The sequence below is a fragment of the Phaethon aethereus genome (genome assembly GCF_964289735.1).
Source record: "Phaethon aethereus genome assembly, chromosome: 3".
In the NCBI taxonomy this organism is placed as follows: Eukaryota; Metazoa; Chordata; class Aves; order Phaethontiformes; family Phaethontidae; genus Phaethon; species Phaethon aethereus.
The window spans coordinates 29,452,228-29,478,363 of record NC_138576.1 but is presented as its reverse complement, the minus strand read 5'-3'; the positions used below and the strand labels follow the sequence as shown (position 1 = coordinate 29,478,363).

The window sequence follows — 26,136 nt, the reverse complement described above, 5'->3', positions numbered from 1 at the left end:
GCTCCCTACTCAAAACACTAATGTAGCTGCAGGGACAATTCAGCTTCTGCTGGGCTGCCTGGGAACAAGTTCTATTGCCATTTGAGGCACCCTACAGCCTTCAAGACATCCACAGAGGACCAACGATGTCACATAGGACCCAGGAGAGACCTCTGCCCGGCTGGACTAGAAGGTAAAAATGAGGCAGGAGATGTTAGGATATCTAAAATGACAGTAGATAATTATGCACAGCTGCTGAATTGAGCTCTCAATGTCTGCTTTATGGTCAGATGTGAGGCACCTAGTTTTCACACTGGCACCAAAATGAGTTAATCTTAAACTAGGCAACTGCACTAAACTGTGCCTTTGATGCACAGCAGGCACTGATGAAGAAAATTGTGTTGCATATCCAAATAGACTTCAATTTAAACCTTGTCATATGGATTTTCTTCTTAAAGCTAAAGTCACTTTTATGTTGTCACTTTCTGCACTCCACATCTTGAAATACAAGAACCCCTTGGATCCTCAGACACTACAGACAGCAAAATGAGCAAGAAGAACATTGCTTTTAATTTCTACAGGGAATGTTTTCAGTTCTGTCTGGCTGCTCTGTTTTTCACTCCTGTGTGGCTGCAGATACATTCATCAGTCTGCCTGGGGCAAAACTGAGCTACAGCTTTCTTCAATTGGCAAGATGACTACGATTTCAAAGCTGAAGGCTTGATCACTAGTAATGCAACACTTTGTTTATTTGAATACTAATCATTTAGTATTATTTCAGTGATGCTTGCAATTAAATGCGATGAAAGTCCTTCCTACCTTTTATAATTCTGAGCCAGGTTCTAGGTTTCCCAGATGTTCAGGGTGATGCTCAGGAGTTTACTGATCACTCTTTACCGACACATCTCCAAACTTTTTACCAAGGGAATAAATACCGTTAGCCTCAGTGACCATTCCTATTTAATATTATTACTAAACAGACAAATCAATATTCAGCACACCTGATTGAAATCTGTGTTCTTGGCTGGCTAGTGGTATGTATAGAAATAGAGAAATTCTGGAGAGCTTCATTTTTTATATTTTTAGAGGGATACTTTGTGAGAAATCAACATCAGAGTTAAGTCAGCTTCTTAGATATATTAACAGAGTGAGATCTTGATAGAGATGATGGCTTCATTTCAAGACCATGAACTTCCAGCTGTTTTGCTCATCCAGCAGCAGAGTTCTTGGGCTCAGCATGGTGGGATTGAGAGGTGTCAAATATTTTCATGAGCCTGACATGGTTATTTCTTATGATAAAATTTGAATACAGATAATCACTAGTGACAAAAAGTCATCTTCCTTTGAATCCCTATCCCCTTAAGTGAGCAATTTGTTGCAGTCAGCAGGTATATTTTTAAGTATTTCCTTCAATGTTTTCGTATCTGCAGCATTTAGTATTGAGTTTTACAGACTTATTCAACAGACAGCTTATTGAACTGAAAAAAAGTAGAAAGAGAAATAATTTTTTTTATTTTAAGTAATACATGGTTATGTAAAACAACAAAGTATACATTTTTACACTAGACTAATTCCTAGTCTTGAGTAGCAGGGGGGGAAAAAAAACCCTGTCCCATGGATTATCTGTTTCAAAACTCAGCTGAATTCTATAATGAAGCACTATATGAAGTGCTGACACCACCTCCATGAATCTCTGAGGCTTTGGTTTTTGTTTTATTGTCTTTTTACATGAATTCCTGAGTCATTGACCATTACAATCACAGCTAAATTGATATCTTTATTTTCTCCAGTGCATTAACAGAACAAGGACATGCCAATGAGGACATAATAGTGCCATTGCAGAACAGTGGTCTACCAGCTGAATAGTTAGTGATGAAACATTACCAGCATGAACTATCCCTTTTCAGAAAATTTTGAGACTTTAAAGAACAGTGACAGTATCTTCAATTTCTGTCATTAGAGCTTGTAAGATGATAATAACCTTGTGCTCATTTTTTTAAATATTCAAGCAGAGTCTAAGAGTTAGCTGGCCTCTCCTCTGAACTGATAGTGAAAAAAATATATCCACATGCTTCTCCTTTTCTACTTGAATAAATGCAGACTTGTGTCCTTGACCTTATAAACTATGAACATTCTATCCTTCAGAACTTACCAAACCGACATAGTGGCTTTTTGAACTTGCTGCCTAAGACCTGATATAAATTTCAAAGAATTAAATTTAAGAATTCCTTTTAACATTGTAGCCCTTTACAAAGAAAGTCTGAGGCACAAGTAGATTTTTATCTTATTCACGACAAGGTATTATCATGACATAAAAAAGATAAAGGTGAATGTGTAAAGTGATGAAACAATGTTTAAAAGGAAATAATAATTAACAAATTATTTCTTTTCCTTCCACTTCCCTACTTTCTTTTCCTGAACTAGAATTGATTAAGATATATCGCAATCTGTATTTCATACCATAAAAACATCTCTGTATAAAAATAAAATAAAAAGAAACAAACCAAAAAGCTGAAAGTTGCCTCCATAAAAATAAAAATTAAAGCTGAGTCTTTTATGGCATACAGGGAAATATAACAACTGAGGATATGGCCTGAGTGGTAGGTCATGATGGAAAGCTTTTCACAAAAATCTTGTGGTTTTTTTCTAGAAATCTGGAGAGATAACAGAAATGTTTTGCTTTCATAAGTTTCTGCTCACATCTGTATGATTGTGCCTGTGGCAGGGCAGGGATGGGATGACACATAGTTCTCCCTAGAAGATTAATGCAAATTGACTTGGCATGCAAGCTTTAACATTTAAACTGTTGAAGAACTAAAATCACACAGAATTATTTTCAGTGCTGAATATGGACCTAAAAGGCTTGTGAGCTCAGTGAGAAATTCTAAGGAAAATTTATTCATTCAGAAAAACATGCAATAACACAAGATTTCAAGTACATCTGTCAAATGTTCCCTGCAGTCTATATTGTACTTCCACTTCTATGGCCAGAGAATAATCTCTTCAAACTTTTTTTTTTTTTTCTTTTAGAAAGTAGTCAACCTGTCATATTTGACACTATTTATCTAAAGTCATTGTTAAAAAGAGGAACTAGAAATTACTTCTCACCAGAGATTTAAGTTACAGCGAGCATAACTTTCTGCCTTCCATCCTTTTTAGTAAGCCTTAAAACTGTGTACACTTATACAATGTGACTGGATGAAAGGGATGGAAATATTGTTGTTACCCAAGAGCCAGATAGGTGACTCTATGTGTACATATATATATGTATATGAATTTATATGTATGTATTACTTAATACATTAATATACGTTGTAAAATAGAAGAACCTGTTTCTTACAAAAACTTAAATTTCTACAGTGCAAAGCATTTTTATAACTGTATCAGACGTAATGATTGCAGTCATCAGCTAGAAACCTTGCTCTTAGCTTATAGGAGCTCATCAAAATACAGAAAGGCACCTTTTCCGAAACATTGGTGAGTGTAAAGCAGAAAGATGAAGTTGGTATGATTATGCTTTCTGTGAATCAGTGCATGTTAAAATCTTCCTATATTCAACATCTTGTTACTTTCTGATTGGTAAATATACTAAAATAAAAAGCTGAAAACAATTGGAGATATGTATTAGTAAAAATTAAATTGCAAGCTAAAGAGATGGACTAAAAGAAACGTTGAGATTCTCCAGGTCCATTTTCAATTAGAGTGTTGGACACTGTCAGTAGACTGCACAGCAACAGGAACAGTCGTGGCCTAGGATGGTCTGTACAGCTTTGGGAATCCAACCCTAAACACTCTTGAGTAAGAAGGTTGTTGAGCTCTGCTTTTGGTGTCTCCATTGTAGTGTTTAGGGTAGAAGAGGTATCATTAGATGTGAACTACTACTTCTATATGGTAAATGAAAATCAGTTCTAGTATTAACTGGACTGAGTGGCAGTCCTCAATATTTTTAATCATTTTTTGTTATTCATTTTTTGACAGACTGTGTCATGAAAGGTTAGAGGCACTATCCTGACGTGAACAGTCTCACAATCACAGAATCACAGAATCACTAAGGTTGGAAAGGACCTTCAAGATCATCAAGTCCAACCATTAATCCAGCGCCACCATGTCCCCTAAACCATGTCTTGAAATGCCACATCCACACGTTTTTTGGACACTTCCAGAGATGGCGACTCCACCACCTCCCTGGGCAGCCTGTTCCAATGCCTGACCACTCTCTCGGTGAAGAAATTTTTCCTAATACCCAATCTAAACCTCCCCTGGCGCAACTTGAGGCCATTTCCTCTTGTCCTATCACTAGTTACTTGGGAGAAGAGACCAACACCCTCGTCGCCACAACCCCCTTTCAGGTAGCTGTAGAGAGCGATAAGGTCTCCCCTCAGCCTCCTCTTCTCCAGACTAAACAACCCCAGTTCCCTCAGCCGCTCCTCAGAAGACTTGTGCTCCAGACCCCTCACCAGCTTCGTTGCCTTTCTCTGGACACGCTCCAGCACCTCAACATCCTTCTCAATGAACAGGGCTGTTGGCATTTTCTACCTTTCCTTATGCTTTTTCTTTCTTTGTGAACATTCTTTGGTGAACATTAGAAGAATTAGCATAGAGGTACAACTCAGTGTTTTCAGTATGTCAATTTTACCTGATTCTGTATCTTTAATGCACTTAACTCAGTTAATGTATCAGATATCCAGTACGTTTTCTGAGTTTTCAACCATGAACGATAGCTGACAGGTAAAGACTAAGCTAGACCAAAGTGATCACAGCTGCATGGTAGAAAGAGTGTAGTATTTAATAAGGGAAACTCTTCTTACTATTCCTCCTTCCTTCTTGTGTCTTGCTGTTTGCAGTCTGGATGCACCAGAGACTAGAAATATGCCATACATAAATAGAGAATGAAAATCCTGTTATTAATACGGATTTTGTTACTGTGATCCATATCTACATCTCTTTGATCACCTTAAAAAAATCTTAAAAAAAACTTAAAAAAAAATTTTTTTTTTTTATCTTAAAAAAACCCTTAAAAATATGGGTCTTGCTGTGAGATCCGTATTCTGAGGCCTGTAGGGACATCCTGCAACCTTCTAGATGGATTTTAATGCGATAAAATTCCGTCAGACTTTAAGGATTTAATTCAGGTAGGTCATTTATCACCACCTGAGAGCCACTTGTGGTAGAAGGCGTTCACTTTAGGGGGCTAGTCATAGGGTTTGACACTTTTGATACAGTACAAAGAAGACTGGACGTCTTTTCCGCCACATCTGTTTGCTGAACCCAAGGAAAAAGAATGGATTTGTGGAGGTAGGGATCTATATAAGGTTTTTATGAAGATTTAGGGTTCTGGCTTGTTGCTGTTGCTGTCTGCTGATCAATATGTCTCTGTCTGTGTCAGGGTTGTATTTGACTTTGAGTCTTTAGACTCAAATAGAATAGAGAATTCAAATAGAATTATTTTTAAAATAGAATGGAAGACTATGACACAGACATCTGAGAATACTGAGTTGGGAGAATACATCTCACTGGTACAGTAAGATATATTTAGTCATATGGGATAAAGTTAACAGAGGTGTCTGACACAAAGATCTATTAGGCTGTCAGAGAGTCTCCCAAGAGAAATGGTGGAATCCCTACTACTGGCAATATTTAGAATTTGATTAGAAAAAGCAGTAGAAAATGTGCTGAAAGGAGCAATCATAGTTGACAGGAGCTCCTAATAGATGATCTGTTCTTTTCCATCCCTAATTTCTCTAATTGCATGCTTGAACTTGAGGGAATAACAATTTAAAGACTACCTCCAAGTATCTCAATAAGTATTAAACACTTTCTACTGTTTTGCTTATTACTATACTCACAAATGAGAAGTCCCACCACATTCTACATTTGCTTTTAATTATACTTGTCCTTTCTGCGTTAATTTCTGTACAAGATTGTGCTACTTAAGTTCACTCTTCTTACCTATCTTTTAAAACCAAGAAAATTCTGCATTGCCTCTAATCCTTGCATTTTATGCATCATGCTAAACTGTATTTCCTAGTCTGACAATATCTCTTAGAAAATGAAATATTACAGTTAAGAAGATGCTGTGAGTAGGTACTTTTCTTTTTCATTCCTGTGCAGTACACAGGACCAAGAAGAATTTCCAGGAACATTTTCATTCAAATATGATTAGCAGCAATGCAAACATTGCTGCATTTACTGTAAACAGCATTTGTATAATAAGTTTAATCATTTTCATAAGCAGAAAAAAAAGAGTTCATCTCTTCTACTGCTATCAACCTTTAGTTTCCCTAGTACTAGATTAATTTTCATAACTTTTAAAATCTACCTATATTTTTCACAGTAAGTTTCATTATGTTAACTCTTCAAAATTTAAGTTTAAATGAAAAAAAACTTTGATCAATTCAAATTGATGAGACACACTATTCAGGTTGCAACTTCAAAAATTAAATCAAAGGTGTCATGGATCTGGGGTAATACTGTTTAGCTGTATGGCTTTAGGCCAAATAAGAATTACCATTTTTATGTCTTTTAAATACTGCTTTATGGTTTTAAGAGTTAAAATGTTTATGTAAAGAATCTTAAATTATGCAAAATGCATAAATTACTAAAACAAGAAAATTTAAAATTCATTGTCCAAATGTATTTTCAGAAATATTTTTCTATAAAATTAGATTATAGAAAGTATGGTCTAGGACCTTTGGAATTTGATTCAGCCGGAGATGTAATTTATGAAAAAGGTGTGGGGCATCTGGCAAAGATTAGGATATAAAGATGCCAACATTACGAATGCCTGAACTCTCATCTAGAGCTGCTTCAGGATTAATAAATAAATAAGTATTTATTTGCCCTGTGTTTTGAGCACTTTAAACAATTTTGTCTCTAAAAGTGTGAAGTTTTGTTACTGTTATGTATTACTAATTCATGGAATCCTTAATGGTTAAATATATTTGAATAGAGGATAGAAACGGATCAAAACCAGCAGGATTGCTTTTTGTTTTCTTTTCTTGACATAGAAAATATAAGCCTATTTTTGAGGAGCTTTTTTATTTTAATGCTGCAGTAAAATCGGACACATCTCCTAGCTTTTAATCATGATGACTCCTACAGGTTTTTCCTGAGGGAATTCTGTAAATTCAGAGACATGGGCAGTTTATAGAATTTGAGGATGTATTTACTAGAGCACATTATCTTACATTTGGCCAAATTGTACTTAATCTGCCTGCTTCCAGCATTAATAATACATCGGAGTGCAGTTTGATTTAAAATTAAATGCAATTCAAGGTCCTGTAAAACACCTATCAAAGCACTTCTGCTCTTTACTAATACCTCAGCATTTACTTACACATTTACAAGCTCTGAGATGGACAATCCTCTGATCAAGTTTTCAAGAGTTGGAAAATACAAAGGAGAGTTTCTTGGAATTCCCAACTACTCAAGACCTGGAAATTTAATTTTCTGGATTATTATAAACCTTATTTAAGGTTGAAATGGTTTACTTTTAAGGCACTGTGTCTCGCAAGGCAAACCATTTTGAAAGGCTTTAAACCATCAATAGGTTGCTAAACTCAGACAGAAGCGTTGTCAGTCTCTGGTGGATTCTTGTAGTGATTTCTGTATCTACGATACAAGAAACCTTACTGCTCCATGGACAGATTTTATGTCAGCTCCATCTGTTGATTATAGAGCTGGGGGAGCATCAGGATTTGCAAGAAGTTCACCATCTTCTTTGTTTGAAATTTTTGAAAGAGAACTATTGAAGATATGATAAAGAGATTAAAACCAATAGTGGGTATATTATAGCTCATCTTCCCTCAGCAGCAGAAGGCTGTTTTCTACTCTATTCACTTCATGGGGAAAAATAAATCTTTCATTTAAATGCCATGTATGTGATATATTGTCACCAGTGCAACTTGCTCCTGTAATGTGTTATAACTCAAGTACTATGTAAAGCAGTATGAGTCATCAGTAAAAATAACAATTAAAAATTCCTTTCTTCAGGGATCTCAATCATAGACAAGTGCAAAAATGTAACTTATTGCAGATGCACAAAGAGACCTTGGATTATTTTTCATTTCCACTTGCTGCTTATTATCAAAATAAGTAATTTTATTGTTATTGGAAGAAAGAGATGTTTCTGCAAGACATTCCTGTGCAATAGGAACTCAGTAAAGGATTAGAAGTTTTAATGTGACTTCATTAGCATAGGAGAGCTTACAGAAGAATTTGAAAAAACAAAGATGTTAGTCAGATGAATGTTGTGGTATAATAATTGCAGCAGCAAATTATGCTGTAGGATACAGTCTTGCAAATATGAAAGAAATAATAAGAAAAGTCTCATTTCTATTAGATTTTCCTTTACATTTTCATTCCATTCTGATTTTCTTTTTCAAGTACACCAAAATGTGTTTAAAGTGTTATTCATTCATTTTGCATTTATTTGAAAAATCACAGAAAAAAATAGAAAAAAAAAAGAAACCTACGTTTTTGAGAGTACACAGCAATTTCTTGAAGTATCTGAGATTCTGTTTTACTGCGACTGCTTTGGCACTGCACAGCTATTTGCTTCTGTGGCCCTGCCCTACCTTTATCTTGCATACAATCATTTTTAGGACTTCTGAGTAGTAAACTTGTTTAGTTTGACTCATTCTCATTACCCTAATTGTTCAACATGAGGTTTATTTAAACCATTGAATTGTGAGGACATGATTAGCTCATTTATGGTCTCCGCTTTGAATTTGCCAAATCTGTGACACATTATATTGATATTTCAATTATATTTCTATGACTATGTGAAAAATGTTCACCTCTGTATCTTTTACTGTTCAATTATAAAGGTGTTTCCTGTTGCTGGTATGTGAAGAATAAGACTGATTTCATTAAGAGGTAGAATGTGTTGAGATTACTTCATTTGCCTGTAGCAAGCACGTCTGCTCTGGGTTGTCTCAGCACTGCAGACTCTAGTTCATATATTGCATTTACGAAGTCCATTACATAGAGGTCTGATTTTTCAGTTGATTAGTATTCCCATCTTAAATTCAGTATTATTTTTATTATTATTACTACTATTTATCATTTTGACGGATATAGTGCCACTCGTCTGAGTTCATCTTCAAAACGCTTGGTAGATCTCATTAGTGCAGGGGATATACATAATCTTCAACAAACTGAACATATGTAGTTTCTCTTTTTTTTTCTGACCCTGGAGGTATAGCTGAAGAATCCAAGGCCAGATATGGTACCAGGCATACATACTTAGGGAATGATTTAGTCAGAATTTCAGTTTCTAAGTATAAATTATGATTCTGGCACTCCTTTGTCAGCAACAGACTATCTTCCCAGGTATTTTAGTGAGATTCACGTGCTCTAACTGCAATTTTTCAACACTGAATAATCCAAATCTAAAGTAATTTCTGTTTTTTACCTCTCTTTGTAGTCAGTAGAGATAAATCGCGATTGTCTAAATTACATAAAATTAATACATTGAGATGTGTTCTTCTACATCTATTCAGAGCTGCCCCCACCTTTCAACTACTTGGAGACTGAGCACCAAACTCATGAGCATGACTGTGATGGAGGGCAAGTCCTCCCCCTTACAGCACTCTAGAGAGGCTCAACTAGCTCAACAGTCACGAATCGTGAACACACAATCATGGTGCTATCTGCTGCTTTTTTAAAAGGAACAGGTAGAGAAGGAGGTGACAGTAGTACAGGTCCAAGTACAATAGCTGTGATCTGTTTTAAGTTCAATTAAAATTGCCATTTCTCTGTGGCACACTTTAATCGCCTTAAATGCTCCTTGCAGGAAAAATTTTAAGATTCATTAAGCCAAACAGGTAGTATGACTAGACAAGGGTGTGAATCATACATCTGGAAGGAGAAGGCTTCCCAGATGTATTTCTCTATTTTCTCTCCAGTGTTTCATATACAGTAGAAGGAATGGGAATTAAGATTTCCCATAGTTGTAAGCATTTGCTGAGTTGCAGATGTGTAGTTAGTTACATGCCAGACTGTCTAACCCAAGATCTTTTCTGAACAGAGTGCCACCTGTTTGAGATCCTATTCTGACATGCCCACCCATCCCCATGCATCATTCACAGCATTCTGATTGCATCGTGGGTCTCAGATCGCTTCAAAATTAAGCTTAATAGAACTGATTTTTACAAGCTCAGCTTTCTCTGAGCAATAAATTCCTTCAGATGATGAGCTAACTTACATACCTAAAGGTTAGTTATCTAAATCTAACACATCCGTCCCAGGCTCCCTTTATAGCCATTGGAAAGAAAGTTCTCATTTAGAGAGCAATTCAACTTGTCCTCAAATAGGTGTCAAAAGTATGTGGGATGAATTACCTTCTAAAAATATTTTATTTCTACTCTGTGATTCTTATGGGAATCTACCGATAGGTTTGTCATAGATGACTGACTTTTAGCCTTCTAAGCTAAGGTGATATGGATGTGTGAGAAAATATGGATGTGGTCAAGTCACAACAGAAAAGAGTGAGATAGCATTTGTAGGTTTAACAGAAGCAAGGAGAAGAAAATAGTGGAAACTATGTAAAGGCTGCTTTACTGAGAAACAATGGGGTTTATACAGAGTTAAAATTAGAGGTGGATTTTTAAACCCTCACTTTCTCTGAGGTACAGTACTAATTTTTGTGGACTGCTGGGTGCAGATAATGCAAAGAGCTATCCTGGTTCTCTGGCTGCAGACATTTTTCTTGTTCACATATTTGCCAAGTAAAATACAGACTTGCATAACTCACTTTACTTTGAATTGTTGTGGTTTTCTTTTTTTTTTTTAAAGTCTAGATATTTTACAGTTTGCTAATTTAGAAAGAATTGGGCTATCCTCTATAAAAAACTAATTAGTTTTGACTTCCTTATAATGTATTTTACCATGTATTACCAGGACACAAGTAAAATATTGTGAGTAGAGCAGTTTTCATTAGAAGTATTAGAATTATTTTCCTTCTTGGTTTCCCAGAGTTGAAACCTACCATTTTTCAGAGCATGCTGTGAAAATCCTATTTTCTAAGGCTATTCAGAGAAGAAGTGATTTAGACTTGGTGCATTTGAATGTGGGCTGTTATTGTTTGAAATAGGGTTTCAACATTAAGTAGGAAATTCACATTTAAAGGGATTGGATTGCCTTAGGTTATGATACCCTTGTTACTGATTATACTTACTATTTTGTTTGTAGTTCTAAAATTTGTTTCAGCATCTGAAACGTGGAGAGGATTTTAGTAAATCTAAATAAATAAGTCTTTCTCAAAGATATCTTGGGTATTGAATCAAATTCATAGAATCATTAAGGTTGGAAAGGCCCTCTAAGATCATCAAGTCCAACCGTCAACTCAACACCACCATGCCCACTAAACCATGTCCCAAAGTGCCATGTCTACATATCCATTGAACACCTCTAGTGATGGCAACTCCACCACTGCCCTGGGCAACCTGTTCCAATGCCTGACCACCAAGTATCAACTTTTTCTCAGTAGTAGAATATAAGCCTTTTTCCCAATTATGTCCCTTTTTTCTCCTACACACCTTTTTCCCCAACTATAATTTTCTTTATCAGTGGTAGAGTAGTGCGTATTTGCTCCTGAAGTGAGTGTTCCCAATGCTAATTTCATGTGCTATTCTGAGATTCATCTAAGAGTTTTTCCTATCTTCACTTTGTGGGGAAAGACTGGTAAATGCTTAAATATGCTCATTTTCAAATTAGTCTTTTCTTGAATTGAGCTGTGTTTTAAGATTTTCCTTTTTTCCCTTTATTATTTTTTAACTCTAAACTATACCTAAATGCCTCAAAATCATCCATATTTTTTAATAAACATCATTAGCCCCACTGCAGCTCCAGATCTGTATATCTGTTCCTTAATCTCCGGTTCAGGATGTATCACTGTAAGGCCAAAGGAAATCCTAGTCATTGAAAGACTCACTTTCCTTTTCCCTGACACAGAGAGGTCCTTTTTCTTATATTTTGGAAAGATGTTTTATTAAGAAATACATGAGAGAAAGATACTCTGGCATAAAATCCTAGCCTAGAAATGGCTATCAGTTTGACTTCGAATATTTCTAGTAGTTCCCCTGTTTCATATTTTTCAGTTCATTCCAGTAAGCTTTTTCTTCTGAAGGGTGGTGGCAGCTACCACGGGGAAAACGACTCCTCACACAGAAAAACAGTCTTCCCAGGCAACCAAGCCCAGTCCCTTGCATAGCCTTGAGAATCAAACCTCATCAGTAACTTTTTGGAATTCAAAGGATCCTGTTTCCCTCAGGTCCTGCTTATCTGCACCCTCATTAACCTCTTCAAAGAACTCTAAAGATTTAGGGAAATGCTTTCTTCCCCTTCACTGAAACCAGGTGGCTTGACCCTATCAACTTTTGCTACAAGTTTTCTAATATTCTGATGAGTGTGAGGATGGATTCACCAGTGACGGACATTGATCCGATCAGGCCCAAAGTTGCTTTAGCTGAGATATTTCTGCTTGAAAAGCACAGACCTCTGTTAAAAGGTGTTAGAACTGGCACACAGGTTGGAACGTCCAAGTGTTATACACATAAGTGAAGGTTTCTGATGAAATAAATGAAATTGGAGAAATTATAGAAGAAAAAATGTCACATTCGAAACACTGACAGCATGGGAAATCAATCCTTTTTCCTTCATGAGGTGAGGCTACAGCACTAGTAACTTAGATTCTCTAAGAAGACAACTCTGTTCCCATCAGCAAACATACATAGATCATTTATCAGTTTAATATGGTTTGTTTGGGTTTTTTTTAATACAAGGACTAATAGACTTAGTGCATGAAGAAATTTGACTTTATTGCTAAGTAAAAGATTGCACTGCATTTGGAGACGGCATCCTAGGTTCTGGTCTCTGGATATGTACAGAACTGCTCTTGGGAGCCCTGTCCTCATTGCACGGAGTGCAGAATATGTGAATTTGAACATCCTCAAACTCATAGCTTCTGGATCTTAACAGGGTCTACATGGGAGCTGGGTGTTACATCTCAAAATGTGCATGCAAGAAATACTTTCAAACATTAAAGTTGGATGTTCTGGAGAGCTGAAGATTAAAGGCTTCTTTGGGACAAAGGTGTCTGCATATGATACACCACATTAAACTTTGAAAAAATGCTAGCATGTACCTTACATAAATAGTTCACCTGTAGGATTAGAAGATCATTCTTATACAAATTGACACAAATAAGAGATTACTATCCGGAAAATACTTTTTTCTTTATTAAAGATACGTTTTGCTGCTTTACTTTGTCTCTGTTTTCCAACCATTCCACTTGAAACATTTGCACTGTATTGACCTGCTCTGAGCCTTTAGGGAGGCTGTTAAAATCTGTAACATGAACCCACAGAAGTGTCAAATATTAACAAGCGTTCTCTGCCCTACCGCTGCTCAACATTGATCTACCTCAGGCGTCAAGAAACTGAAAGCGCTAATTTGTAATTGTTTCCTTTCCTTTTTTCTCATATGGTGGGTAAACATGCTGAACTGTCTTTCCTTTAGCTATTCGGCTTTATACAGGAACTTGCATCACCCTCATCTTCCCAGTAGCAGGATCCCACCCAGTAGCATACTAATCAAAGTGACTAACATCTGTGGTTCATTGTTTCTCTCATCCCGTCCCCAGAAGGAATACTGTGTATTTAGCTATATAGTGTTAAATGCATCACTGTAGTCTGCAGGGATATGTGTTTAACTGCACTCCTTGCTATGAGTTCATACTAATGAAGGCAAGTCAAACTGGTGCACTTCCACCTGAAATGGAAGATGATGAGGTTTATGTGGACCTCAGATTCTGAGAAATGCCATTCCCCAGTCTCAAAATGGGACTTCCCCTCCTGCATAGAAAAGCTTTCGCTTACTAAAAGCTGACGTAGGTGCCCGAGAAGTGGAGTTGCCATCCGAAATCCTGTCCTTCCTTCGGGCTACGCAGTGCCCCAGGGGTGATGTCTCCCACATGGAATCCACACTCACCCTCGCTGTTGAGTAGGAGACAGGAAGACAGGCGAATTTAATATGCTTGACCTAAGGAGACATAACTGAATGCTTCCTCTTTTGAATGTTTTCTTTAAATTGAGAGTACCAGTGAAGTCTAGTTCATTACCATTATGGAGTTTAATTAGCACAAATAATAAAGTACCAAACTGACACTGTACTTTGTGTAATTATGATAGTGTACCAGAGTGATTGTTTATTGGACTGCTGTTATTTTTGAGCTGACTTATGCTGTCCCTTCTACTCCAATTTAACTAAACTTTGCATAGCTTGTCCAGGAAAAAAAAAAAATGCCTGCTGCTGTAATTAATATTGAGTCAAAGATTTTTAAACTCCCTATTTCCTTTAGCACTTCCCATAACAGGAAAATTTTCTTGTGACTACAAAATGTTTGATTTCTGTCTAACTAAAAATATAGGCTCCAAAAATTCATAGAGGAAAAAAATATGTGTTTCTGTATAGCTTTTCTTGCCTACTCTGTTGTCCCGTCATATGAAAAGAGCATATCAAAAGTCATGTCCTGGATTATCTCTTTATTTATTTCTTGTCTGGTTCCTGAGCACTCTTTGGTTGAGGCAGCTACAGTGGATCATAGTTGCCCATGGCTCCCTCAGTAGAAGATTCAGGCATTAGATGAACTGAACCACCATCTGAAGTGACTTATCTCTCCCTGGCTTAGGCAGATGGAGCATTTGTCTGAGCCCTTCGGTTAGGACCCTTGTGTTAGATGGGAGGAACCTGTGTTAAATTTTTCATTAAATTGTTACAGAAAAGCATGCCTTTAAAAAGAGTAGGATGGTCAATGAAGGAAAAGATGCTTACTGTAAGTCATTTTTAAAAATCATAACCCATTACTCCCTTCACAAAGATGTACAAATATTGTTTCTCATAGGTTGTTTATTGTTTTTTTTTTTTAAGTAGACTGAATATTATGATCTTATCACAATAACATTCTTAATCATGTTCCACAGTCAATATATTTTTCCTGCCATTTGTTCATTTCACCTATAGGTATTTATGGAACCATTCATATAACAAATTGCTAGGAAATGATTGTTTTCATTATCGTTCATCAGTATTCTACACAGATCCCACTGAAGCACTGTGGTTTGGACAATCCACCACAGTTTATTAATGAATAAACTGAGTTCTTCAGTGAGTAACTGATTTCTTTACGCTTGCAACGTACAGGTTGTTCTTCACCATTCACAATTCTCATCAGTAGGCTGCGTGTTTTACATAATACTGCGCAAACATAGCACATATATGTTGCTGTAAGTTAATTTTACAGCTTGATAATATGCTTTGATTTATCACTCTTCTAAGCTATGGTGTTCTATTTTTCCCGTAGGGATACGATGATGGATATGGGGGTGAATATGATGATCCAAACTATGAGGCATATGATAACACTTATGCCACCCAAACACAAAGGTAAGTATTTGTAATTTTACATTAATTTGTCAAAGAACAATTTTTTCTCTTAGCTTTTCATGTAAATTTCCTGTTTTATTTTACACATTAAATTCTACGAAATGTCACAGTACTTTAAAAAGCTGTCCAAAAGTAATAATGGCAGTCAGAGTTTATATACAGACTTATTCAGATGAAGCAAAATGCGAGTGGTTAGTTTTAAAATTGGTGCAAATTAAGTAGTTTGTTTTGTTTTTTTTTTAAAACAAGTGATTACATAGTTTTCCTATCTGACATAATTCTGAACTTGTTCGTGCATTTTTTTTTCCTGTACTAGTATGAAGTTGTCAAGGGCATCTCCAATTTATGGTTTTTACAATATTTTGGACATACCAGAAGGAAATAAAATAATAACAATTATGATGGTGAATACCTGTCACTGGTTGGCATCCACCATCAAGGTAAACTATAGAAGAGAATCACATGCCTAAAGTAAGGCTGGAACTGTTTTCATCTGGTTACTTTCTCAGCAACTCTCAGAATTGATAAAAGCAACCAAGTCTGGAAATTCATTTTATGTCCTTACCATGTGTGATAATGGGGTAAATTACATTCATATGTTTTATGATTTGTGTCACTAAAATGAGCCAACAAAAATGATCACTTTTTATGTACTCATACACCACACGCATTCATATATTAATTTAACAGTTGGTCCATGATTATTAAATATGAAATTACATCTTCTTCCCAGTTAAGCTGAAGAATAAAAGAGTGTTTCAGCCAATTAATCAGAAAATACTCTTATGGGTTCCTAAGAGCACATGTAAGATTGTGGAAAGGCAAATGAAATGTTAACAAGAAAAGACGCAGATTGTAACTGAATTAGTGTGATTCTCACCAGGCAAGAAAGTGATGTATACATACAGAGTTCTGCACTCCAAAGACCAGAGAACCTTAAACTCGTTTTTTTTTAACCATCTTTTTTGTCGAATGCTTTGCTGATGAAAATTCCTGTCAGAATTCTGTTCAGCTCCAGAACTGCTGTAGTGAGTGACACTTGAGCTGATAAAAAATACTTTGTAAGTATTTTTATAACCAGTGAATTATATTTAAAAGGATTTGTCACACCTAAATGGGAACCCCATCAAATATACTTTAACAACACTTTTAACTAATTATATATTACTAACTGCACCCATCATGTCATTGTGTAGGTAGATATTATTGTTGTTAAATGTACTTCAACTTTTTTGAAAAGACTTTGGCCCATCTTTTGCTACAATAGTGAATTGTCACAGGAGATATTGTCTCTGATGTAAAAATAATAATTAGTTGGAAATCTCTCTGCTAGGGTGTAGCTTTATATCATCTGAATTAACCTGTAATTTCTTTGCAAGTTGATGTCCCAGGCAACTAAATGACAAATATATCAAGTTTATGAGTGTATTATAATCCAGCTAGAACTGGAAGTGACAATTTGACTCAAGACAGAAAACTTTTCATGGAGTCACATAATTTTGTCGATTAAACAGCTATTAAGTTTAGTCATCAGATACGTTAGCTACTAATGTGAGGTACCTCTAGGATACCTAATCTATTTAAAATCTGCAGCTAAAACATTTCCTTTTTTAATATATGGCAGGACACACAGTCACACTTATCCATGTTGAGTGCTGCTGAATACTGCAAGTAGTCTATTGATTTCAAAGAGAACACTACCGGAGCAACACACTTCTCATTTCAAAGATTTAAAGAACAAATGGACCATTAGATATGCAGTTTGGACTTCTGTACCTTATTGGCCATTTAGCTTCACAGAAATGTCTCCCTACTGAGACAAAATAATACAATACAATGAAATAGCATGACCAAAATATTTTGTTAGATGTATATATCGAAAAGTTTTCTCCCAATATCAGATCTTGGTTATTACTATACTCCAATCATATAAGCAAGATATATCATGTACACACCTAACAAAAAAGATAAGTAATACTGCTTCAAAACACTTATTCATGTCATCCACTGTGTGATTTACAGGAAAAAAAATAACGAAAACTTGTAGACAATGTCTGTGCTCAGCAAGAAAAATATGATTACTGCTCTCTGCAGGGACTGACTGAAATTCCAAAGCATGAGATGAGAAAAAATTGTACTTGGTAGCTTAATGCAGAGCGACAAGATTTCTGTTCACGTTAAGGGCAATGTTTCCACTCACTTTTTATGGAGTTTCCACTTTTTTATGGTTTGTTAAGGAATCAGTATGGAAATTCTTAGAGAAGGTACAAACTCTCTGACTGTCTGTGTCCCCATGCGTGTTGACCAAGCCTTACTCTCTTCATTGCTTCAAATAGAAGAATGTGTTGGGGCGGGGGGCAGAGACAGATACGGGATGGGGTGAGATGGGATGGATCATCTGAATGTAAGCTGAATTCAGTGTGCTTTAGAGCAGAGCACATAGTGAGTCGTGCCTTTTTCCACTGCTCATCCAATGCACAGAGTGAAGATAGTATTTGGGTAGCCTGCCACCACCACCCGTTACCTACAGCTTTGTCTTCCACACCTTATATATACTTCTCATTTGCTCACCAGAGGCGTTCTACCCATATGTATTCCTTCTCAGGGCCCTTAGCTCTTCATTGACCAAGAGGTCTGATTTAGACTTTTTCTTAAATTAGGCTCGTCCAACAGCAGAAAATGAGCACACCATTGACATACACCACTGTGCTACAACACAAGATTATCATTTAGTAGAAGGAACACCAGAAATACCAAGCCCCAAGACCATCCATATGCAAATAGAGATAAAATCTCTACTTCTGTGCACAATTACCTGAAGATTTGTATTGAAGGTCAGGGACAGTGTTGCAGGCCCAGCAATACATTTTGTATAGGTCCTTTAATGAACTCTACCACTGCCACCCTTCCAGAGAGCTCTGTCCTTCATGAAGAGCAGCCTGATTTTTAGGCTGAATATAGGGGAATGGGATCACTTTGCAGAAGAGGCCATGACAGAGTCTCTGGATCAGGCTGCAATGAAACCCACAATAAGTCTGCATGGCGGAATGAGCTAAGAGGCACCTCAAGATCACTTTGAAATGGAGACAATATGCAATTTGAAGAAAAAGAACAACAGGACCCTCACTATGGTAAGTGCCACCTGTACCTTATTATGTTAGGGAAGTCTTGTTATAGGAAGGAGAGGATTATGGGCCATGACAAATACACTCTATATTGCATGATGTATGTCTTGCTTTAACTAGCAGAAACTGTATTTCTAAAGCCACCTTTTTACCTTTATATTTTCTTGTCCCATAATGACAACCCAGAATACAGGATGGAACGTCAGGACAAAAATTTCAATGACTAACTGGCTGCCCTTCCCAACTGTGTCTATAAGCATTATTGACAAGATTCCATGAAAGACTACAGATTTAGCAAGGACATTTAGAATCATAGAATAGTTTGGGTTGGAAGGGACCTTTAAAGGTCATCTAGCCCAACCCCCCTGCAATGAGCAGGGACATCTTCCACTAGATCAGCTTGCTCAGAGCCCCATCCAACCTGACCTGGAATGTTTCCGGGGATGGGAAATCTATCACTTCTCCAGGCAACCTGAGCCAGTGTTTCACCACCCTCATTGTCAAAAATTTCTTCCTTCTATCTGGTCTAAATCTGCCCTCTTTTAGTTTAAAACTGTTACCCCTTGTCCTATCGCTACCGGTCCTGCTAAAAAGCCTGTCCCCATCTTTCTTTGAAGCCCCCTTTAAGTACTGAAAGGCAGCAATAAGGTCTCCCCAGAGCCTTCTCTTCTCCAGGCTGAACAACCCCAACTCTCTCAGCCTGTCCTCACAGGAGAGGTGTTCCATCCTTGTGGTCATTTTTGTGGCCTCCTCTGGACCCTCTCCAACAGGACCATGTCTTTCCTGTGCTGAGGGCTCCAGAGCTGGACGCAGGACTCCAGGTGGGGTCTCAGCAGAGCGGAGTAGAGGGGCAGAATCCCCTCCCTCGACCTGCTGTCCACGCTGCTTTGGATGCAGCCCAGGATAGGGCTGGCCTTCAGGGCTGTGAGCACACATTGCTGGCTCATGTCCAGCTTTTCATCCACCAGTACTCCCAAGTCCTTCTCGTCAGGGCTGCTCTCGATCCCTTCATCCACCATCCTGTATTGGTACCAGAGCTTGCCTCAACCCATGTGCAGGACCCTGCACTTGGCCTTGTTGAACTTCATGAGGTTTTCACGGGCCCGCTTCTTGAGTTTGTCCAGCTCCCTCTGGATGGCATGCTATCCCTCAGGTGTGAAAGCCACACCACTCAGCTTGGTGTCATCTTCAAACTTGCTGAGGGTGCACTCAATCCCACTGTGTATGTCATTGAAGAAGATATTAAACAGTACTAGTCCAATACAAAACCCTGCTCATTTTATATATTTGTTCATACTGATGTCAAATTACAGTTTTTACAGTAATTAGAATGAAATCTTTGTCCATTGCCAAAGATAACAAGGAAAAAAACATTTCAGTGGGCAGGGGAAGACATTAGATCTGACATACTTCCCATGGGCAATGTTGTGCCGCACTTCAAATTTCTCAATTAAACCTCTTTTTCTCCTCTCTCCCTCTCCCTTCCATACAGTGTGAAGATGGCTCTCAGTGATAAGTACATCTGCCTGCCCAGACACACCAAGAGATATTCAGTAGTTGTTAAGTTTATATACCACTCCCTAAGCACTTGGAATCAGGCAGAGAAGATTCAAACCCTTTCTGCCAACTAGATTTACCTCCTGAACCTCTAGTCTGACAACTTTGGTTAAAAATATAAATCCTAGACATGCTATTCAGAAGTAAAAATCCCTTTCTGAATATGATTGTCATCCCTGCTCCTCATCATTGCCTGTTCACATGTGTCAACGGTGAGGCGCAGAAGAGAGATATGGGAAAGAATTAGCCTGCTGTTATCAAACAGCAGTATCTTATCTCAGCAACCAGTTAATATCCAAGTTTTCCTCTCTTCTTACACTTGATACTTAAAAACTTGTAAGAAGTATATTCTGGTTGTCTAACAGAATTCTGGCATTAAACAAAATTACTACAACTGCACCTGTGTTTTGCTATAGTTATCCCTCGCCTGTGAGCCATTCTATCAGAAGCTGCCCAATTTCCATTGCTAAGGTAGATGTCATTCCTGTCGAGGCCTGTAAAGTTATGCTGCTTCTGCACTTTTTGATGATTCTTAGCAGTTCAAGCACACTGATATTCTCAATGGCTTCTTACCTTCAAACCATGTTGGAACATGTGGTGGCAACTATTCTTCCTTTCCATTCCCACTCAGATGTTGATTTAAAGAAATAAATAAAATTTTTACAGGGCAACAAGCAACTTCATAAAAAAACTCCTAAGTGGTATCAAAAAGTATCAATTTCCAACTCAGCTGTAACATACAAGATGTAGGAGAATCCTATTCATTTTCAAAATAAAATAGACTTTTTTATTTTCTTAGCAGGAACTTTTAAGTCTGTTGAACCACCACCACTGCCCAGCATTCATGGGCTGAGAACACTAGATCACCGGGAGAAAAGGGTGAAAAGTTTTGAGAGAGGATCTACAAAGATCTGCCTTTTTGGTTACTCAAAGGTTGGTAGGGGATCAGCCTGTACCACATGTGTGGCCAAACTCTTCAGCCAAGACCAACAGAATAATTTTGCAGAAGTGGATCAGTTCCTGATGAATCAGCTGAGAACTGTGATGGCCAGCAGAGACATCTTCAGGTCTGCTACCACATCTATAGTCATCTCCACTGATAGTTGTATCTCTGCCAGCACCAGCAGTTTCATTTCAAAGGTACCATGTTCCCACAGACAGAAGAGATACTAAGGAAATCTGGGACTGACTGGCCAGTCACGGAAAGAACCAGGAAGGGTATGTTCTTTTTAACCCACTCATGCACAACACATCCAACCATATGTAGTGTAAACAACCGTGCCTGACAGGGAAAAACAAAGGGAGTCAATGATTGTCTGTTGAAGCTTAAAATTTGGGTTTGATATAATTTCCCTGTTCCACAGTGCCTGGCAGGAACACTTACATGTCCATCAGTTCTGGTTTTTGTGGACAGGTAGTTGGTATATTGGCAATGGCTTCCAGGGCTGGTTGGTTTGCTTGTTCTTCTGTCTTTTGTTCAGTCTGGCTTTTGTTAAAAGTGTAGTTCAGCTGCAAAATGAGATGCTGAGTGGGTGCTTGCTAAAGAAAGAAGAGTCGGTGACTCCCGTCCTAGGCTGGAAATAGACTTGCAAATATCAGAAAACCTGTAACATACTGACAAGAAGAATAAATAATTCAGTGATAAAAGACAGATGAAAATAGTGCAAAACATTACTGTTACAGATGCCATCCCACAGTGACACGGGCCTCCTCATGACATATCATCATCTATGCTGTGACTGCAAGATGGTAAAGGGCTTTTCTCTTCCCTGCCTGGACCCAGCCTCACTAACGACAGTAACCCCATTTTAGGGCTGTGAAGCAATTCTTTGCAAAATATTTACCACTAATTTTGCAAATATTTTATGTAATGCTATAGGCAACAGTCCTCTGGACACGCATTCCATGCTGGTATGAAAGCATTTTGGGACAAACATTTAGGTTTGTCAAACACACACTGCAAACCCATCCTGCACCTGCTAAGCAAACAACCAAGCTTCTGTTTCTGATGCAGAAATGCACGTTATAGGTGATGTCCTCTCTGAACTTCCTCTCTAAGAAGTTAATGGTAGTACAGAATCTAAATCTTAACTTAAAGAAAGATGGCATTAATACATCTGAAATAAATTTTAAGTTTTTACATGATCCAAAGACTGACACACATTGTGTTAGGTAACTGCTCAAATGAAATTATCTTAGATGACTGAAGAAGAGAGAAAGAAAAGGTGCAGTATCAGAGAATTTCAAGTTGACTGGCATAGCTTTCATCTAACTGAATTATATTTAATTCAAAAGGTATAATTATCTGTGGTTCATAGCTATAGCTGTGCTGCCATGTGCAAAGTCCCACTGAGCTCCTGTTTCTCAATGCTAGTAACTAAAATATAATGAGAAACACAAGTTTCGGAGCATATATGCTGCCTATGTCCACTTTCCTGCTATGGCAGATAGTTTCTAGGACCATATCAATGTAGTAGTATCCTAGTAACTATATGTTCATAGCAAGACCTATCAGTTCAACCTGTAGTAGGCTTTGCAGTTCTAATGACTTGGACCCATTCAAAATTTCAAGAGAATAATCTACCATTGAGAATGAATATATGACGAGTTATTGACTTTGAAAAGAAACTGTTTTCCTGGTTATTCTTGTTTCTGTTGTCAAATTCATGCTATCTTTTGTACAGCATGTGGTTACAGCTCCTTTTGCTGCAGTGTGGGCGCTAGTAGAGGGCATTTAGGGATCACTTATTTCTGATCTGATATGCAAGAATATAACATGGACCAGAGTTCAGCCCATGTCACTTACATGGCTTACAGTACAATCACTGAAGTGCAGAGTTAGGCTGCAAAATGATTTAGAAAGTAAAGCAAAGAATATTTTATCCAGTCGAATCTGCAGGGATTATTTACATCAACAGTGTATATTTATTTGCCTGAGCTCCAGTTCGTCCCGGTTACCCCTTGACCTCCAGATACCAAGACTTCGTATGTACATCTGTTTCCAAAGATGAGTTCTTCACAAACAGTGCTGCAAGTAAAATAATACTTTCAGGCTAACACTCATAACACTCGTAAAGACAGCAATACACAGTTCTGCTAAGCATACATGTTCTTTGACGGACCCTATGCAAGGGAGTATTCTTCTCTCCAAGCTCCTTTTGGATTCAGCAAAAAATGATGGCCCTGTGTTTCAGTAACAGAAATTTAGTATTAACATTAGGAGGGAGTGAAGAATAGTAACATAAGACTAGAGTGCTTGGTATAGCATCTTTAAGGACTATATAACATCACTATAGCTTTTAAAACCACATTAGACAAATTTCAGTAAAGAATCATGTAAATAAATTGGTGTGTTTATAGGTAGATGAAATTATATAGGTGACATCTTAAGGTCCCTTCTTAGCTATGTTTTTTGTTCCCTTTTCTGTTTTTTGTTCATGCACGACTAGGTTTACTTCAAGATAACAACACAGGATAATCTAATTGGACTAAGGAAGCTGTTTTATTACAAATAAAAAGAAAGTAACCCCATTTTCAAACTCCATTTTGATTTATGGTGTTTTTATGACTGATAGAAATACTTTCAGGAACAATTAATGTAAATCTGATGTTTCAAGCACTAAAAAAAGTAAATTTATTTTTAATAGAGTAGGATACTGTCTTTCATATGTTTTTCATGTTGTGTTAAACTACAGTAGATAATTCTAGTCCATTCCTTTAGGGTTGATTTCATAATAAAGATATCAGATCTTAATTTTTCACAGGTAGCATTTTCATCTAGATACACAAATGTACACAAACTGAAGACTATAATACATCTCATAATACAGTACAATGAAGCACTGGATGAACTTTCTGTTTTAGACTGTCTTCTTGTGGTGAAAAAGGGAAAATTAATTAGGGGAAAAAAATCTTAGGTACAAAAGTATCAAGAGTTATATTATAACTCTTTAATTAATTAATTTTATTTGCCACTACAAAAGAAATTAATATGATGGCCAAGTCATGTAAAGCATAAACTATCTATCTTAGATGCTCCTTTCAGTTTCAGATATTGACATAGACTTCTTACAACAGTGCCAGAGTACATACAACAATAGTTAGAGCAAATTACAACACAAAACCTGTTTTGTGAGTCTTCTCACTGACAGCTGTAGTCATGAGAAGAGTAAATTAGTCTGCCATGATTTTGCAAGAATGAACTGCTAAAAACCTTCTGCTGAGGATCTAAGGGACAGATAGCAGCAGCATTCAGATTGCTCATAGCTTTTACTGATGTGGTAGCTGTCTTGGAGCCACCCAGGTTAGAGGCTACTTTTGTCCTTGTAAATGTTGTAACAACATATATTCATTAACATCACTGTAAAGCCTAGAAATCCAAGTAGCTGATCAGCACATTACTGTGCTAGAGTTGTACAACTGAAAAGCTTATGAGTTCTTCAAAGATCTTTGAGTCAAAATTCCTGAAAAGCTTCTACCTGTGTGACAGAAAAAACTCTCATATTCCATTTTGTGCAGAACCTTCTCTGATACATTTTTGAAGGAAAAATTCATTTGAAAAATTCTCAAAATCTAATTAGAACGGTTACTTGAGAAAATCATTGCCAGTAAAAAATAGCTCTTGTACAACAGATTAGTTCTGATCCATATTTCAGGGTTCAGTCTTCAAATGACAGCTATCAGTTTCCTTACCTGCTAATAGATATTTGGGGAGGGAGGAGAAGCCTGGCAGACTTCTAGTAAGTTCCTATCTCTTGCCAATGTCTCTAGTGTGTTTGTACCTACCAGTTGTAGTGTAGTTCAGTGTTCCCTGAGGTGTCCAAACATCTACACCCCCTCCAACCAAATCACAGAATCATAGAATCTTTGGGTTGGAAGGGACCTTCAAAGATCATATAGTCCACTGTCCCTGCAACGAGCAAGGACATCTTCAACTAGATCACGTTTCTCAAAGCCCCATCCAGCCTGACCTTGAATGTTTCCAGGCATGGGGCAGCTACCACCTCTCTGGGCAACCTGTGCCAGTGCTTCATCACCCTCATTGTGAAAAATTTCTGCTTTCTAACTAGTCTAAATCTACCCTCCTTTAGTTTAAAACCATTAGCCCTGGTCCTATCACTACAGGCCCTGCTACAAAGTCTGACCCATGTTTCTTAGAAGCCCCCTTTAAGTGCTGGAAGGCTGCAATAATGTCTCCCTGGAGCCTTCTCTTCTCCAGGCTGAACAACCCCAACTCTCTCAGCCTGTCCTCAGAAAAGAGGTGTTCCAGCCCTTGGATCATTTTTTGTAGCCCTCCTCTGGACCTGCTCCAACAGGTCCATGTCTTTGCTGTGTTGAGGGCTCCGGAGCTGGATGCAGGACTCCAGGTGGGGCCTCACTAGAATCCCTAGCTATAATGCTGTGGAGGGATTTCCAGGCAAAAGATGGCAGAAATACTCAGAGTAAGAATAAGACCTTTGGCTGTTTAACTGAATACCAAAGAACTAAGGAGCACATATTTCTGAACAGTCTTAAGACAAAGACTTAGTGTTGCCATTGAGAAACTCACAATCATATTCACATGTTCTCTTTCTTAATGTCTTGCTGAGGAGCTTTAGTAAAGGATATTTCTCAGATTCATATGTTCTGCTGCATTCAGAAGGAAAACACTTGGAGAGGTCAGTGATGTTCCTTGAATGTAAAATGACTCTAGTAAATGCTTAAAGCAATGATCTACCTTTATTTAATTAATCAGTCCCACTGTCTTTGACTACTTACTTTGTAAAAGGTTCCTGCAGATTACTTGTGGAGAGAACCAGCCATAGTTAAATGAAACAATCTTGTCCTTAGTTTAAAAATGATGGCTAGACAGGACTTTGAATAACCATTAATTTATTTAAGATTATCTTATGGTTAAATCTTTTGGGGATATGGTCGGATGTTTACTCACTTCTGTCTCACTATCAAAATATTACTATATAGTAAAATATATAGACACATCAATATAATCCAAACTGCCATAGGTAGAGTGGTTACACTGGTTCTTCAT

The 26,136-nt window shown here is 37.4% G+C and overlaps 1 protein-coding gene across 1 annotated transcript in view; it reads left to right on the top strand.

Moving 5' to 3' along the window:
* KHDRBS2 (KH RNA binding domain containing, signal transduction associated 2) overlaps positions 1–26,136 on the top strand; it is a gene marked incomplete at both ends in the record, with an annotated part of 384,824 nt that overhangs the window by 331,198 nt on the left and 27,490 nt on the right. Inside the window, one exon of the mRNA XM_081998222.1 lies at positions 15,344–15,426. Within this exon, the coding sequence (XP_081854348.1) occupies positions 15,344–15,426 (83 nt within the window). The remainder of the gene's footprint in view (positions 1–15,343; positions 15,427–26,136) is intronic.